General features: G+C 48.4%; 1 protein-coding gene across 4 annotated transcripts in view; it reads right to left on the reverse strand.

Annotated features, from left to right (window-relative positions):
* Kiaa0355 (KIAA0355 ortholog) overlaps window positions 1-2167 on the reverse strand; it is a 121753-nt gene that overhangs the window by 8870 nt on the left and 110716 nt on the right. For all 4 annotated transcript variants that reach the window (XM_008839442.2, XM_029566631.1, XM_008839444.3 and 1 more), the window contains exon 10: window positions 528-1558. In XM_008839442.2, the coding sequence (XP_008837664.1) occupies window positions 528-1558 (1031 nt within the window). The remainder of the gene's footprint in view (window positions 1-527; window positions 1559-2167) is intronic.

Consider the following 2167-nt stretch of genomic DNA (forward strand, 5'->3'; position numbering starts at 1 on the left):
AAATGTCTACCATGTTAGTAATTTACTTATTGTGGTTTTATTCCTAATTCCTCCTTATAATTTAATTTTGTTCCTAAATTCTTCCTCTACTTTTTTTTTTTCTGTTTTGGTCTTTTTCAGACAGGGTCTCCCTGTAGCCCCAGCTGGCCTGGAATTCACTATGTAGACCAGGCTAGTCTTGAACTCACAGAGATCTGCCTGCCTCTGCCTCCCCTGCCTCCCGAGTGCTGGGATGAAAGGCGAGCACCACCTCACCTGCTTGCAATTTTATTTATTTTTATTTTATGTGTATATGTGTATTGCCTGCATGTAGGTAAGTGCACCCCTGTCGTGCAATGCCTACGGTGGTCAGAAGAGGCTGTAGGATCCCCTGGGACTGGAGTTACAGTTGTTAGCTGCCATGTGGGTGTTGGGATTCAAACCTGAGTCTTCTGCAAGAACAACCAGTGTTCTTAACCGCTGAGCCATCTCCCCAGCCCCACAATTTTGTTTTTAAATGGGGTGAGTGGTAGAGAGGCCGCACCTACCTGCAGGATCAAAAGGCAGAATCTCTCCCAGCATTCCAAAGACACCATCACTTTGGTCACGGTTTGGCCAGGTATTATTTCTAGGTCCTTGTGGCTTCTGTCCCAAAACCTCTGACATCATATTATCCATATAGCTGCTCACGAGGCCCAAGCTGTACAAGTCAGAGCTGAGATCAGATATGCCAGGCCACTGACCAAGAGGAGACAGGCCTGCTCCCACAGGCTGTGCTGGCTGCTGGGATGAGCCATGTACCCATTTTCCAGGTGCCCGAGGCTGGGGTGGGGTCTGCTGTGGTCCAATGGGTTGGAGCAGGTGTTGATAGTATTGGACCTGGGGTTGTTGTTGCTTTGGGGACTGCTGCTGAGGTGCCAGACCTGGCTGGGGTGTCAGAGGCGTGTGTGCCCCAGTCTGGGATGGCCGTGGTGGAGGGGCCACTGGCAGTGATGGCTGCTGTGGTTGCATGGCTCCTGCCTTCTGCTCGGTCACTATGGTAGTGGCAGAATTACGCCTTGTCATCAGTGGGGAGCCCTGATGTGACTGGCCCATGTTAAAGCCTGAGAGAAAATCTATCACTTCCTGCATTTCCTGATCCGTTGGCAAGTTCATACCCTTCTCATCCTTGCCATCATCCCCATGCAGGAAGTTCTCTCGTCTCTCCAGGAGAAAACCATTGGCCATCGGATTATTGGAATTCTGAGCTGACTGGGAAGGGTCCGTAGTCCTAGGGAAGCTACCGATGTTCAAAATGCTTTGTAAGCGAGTATCCATAGTGCTGGGCATTTTGGCCTTCTCCTCTGAACACCCAGCCATGAAGATGTTTTTGGAAGGGGTACTTGGGATGGAATAGTTTGTGTTGCTGCTGGAGCTGGTACATGAGACTTTCTTGGTGAACCGGGATGTCAGTTTGGAGAATGTCTTCTGTAGGCCTCCTGAAGATTTGTTTCCGTTTCCAGAAGGCAGGTCAGTCTGATTCCCAAAATCACAGATCTCCCTTTGCAGCTGGATCTGTATACAGGGTAAAGCTTGTTCCCTATTTGAACAGAAAAAAAAGAAAAAGACATATATACAAATTGGAGAATGATCAGAGTTTTAGTATTAGAGACAGAATTTGATTACCCAGTGTGAGTGAGGTGCAGGGTTCCATCCCTAGCATTGCAGATGGTGGGGAGAGAGAATGGAGGGTTGCCTGATTTTGAGTAGAAGAACTCTCTGGTGGTGACAGGGTTCATCTGCTTTACAGAAAGAAAAATAAGGGGCTGGAGAGATGGCTCAGAGGTGAAAAGCACTGGCTACTCTTGTAGACAACACAGGTTCAGTTCCTAGCACCCACATGGCCACTAACAACCATCAGTAACTCCAGTTCTAGAGGATCTGACACCCTCTTTTGGCCTCTTCAGGCACTGCAAGCATGTGATATACTTACATACATGCAAACAACACACTCATACACATAAAATGAAAATAATAAGCCGGGCGTGGTGGCACATGCCTTTAGTCCCAGCACACGGGAGGCAGAGGCAGGCGGATCTGGATCTCTGTGAGTTCAAGGCCAGCCTGGTCTATATAGTGAGTTTCAGGCCAGCTAGGGCTACAGGGAGATCCTGTCTCAAAAAGACAAAGAAAGAAAGAAAGAAAGAAA

The sequence above is a fragment of the Nannospalax galili genome, unplaced genomic scaffold (genome assembly GCF_000622305.1).
Source record: "Nannospalax galili isolate Female #2095 unplaced genomic scaffold, S.galili_v1.0 scaffold159, whole genome shotgun sequence".
Lineage (NCBI taxonomy): Eukaryota > Metazoa > Chordata > Mammalia > Rodentia > Spalacidae > Nannospalax > Nannospalax galili.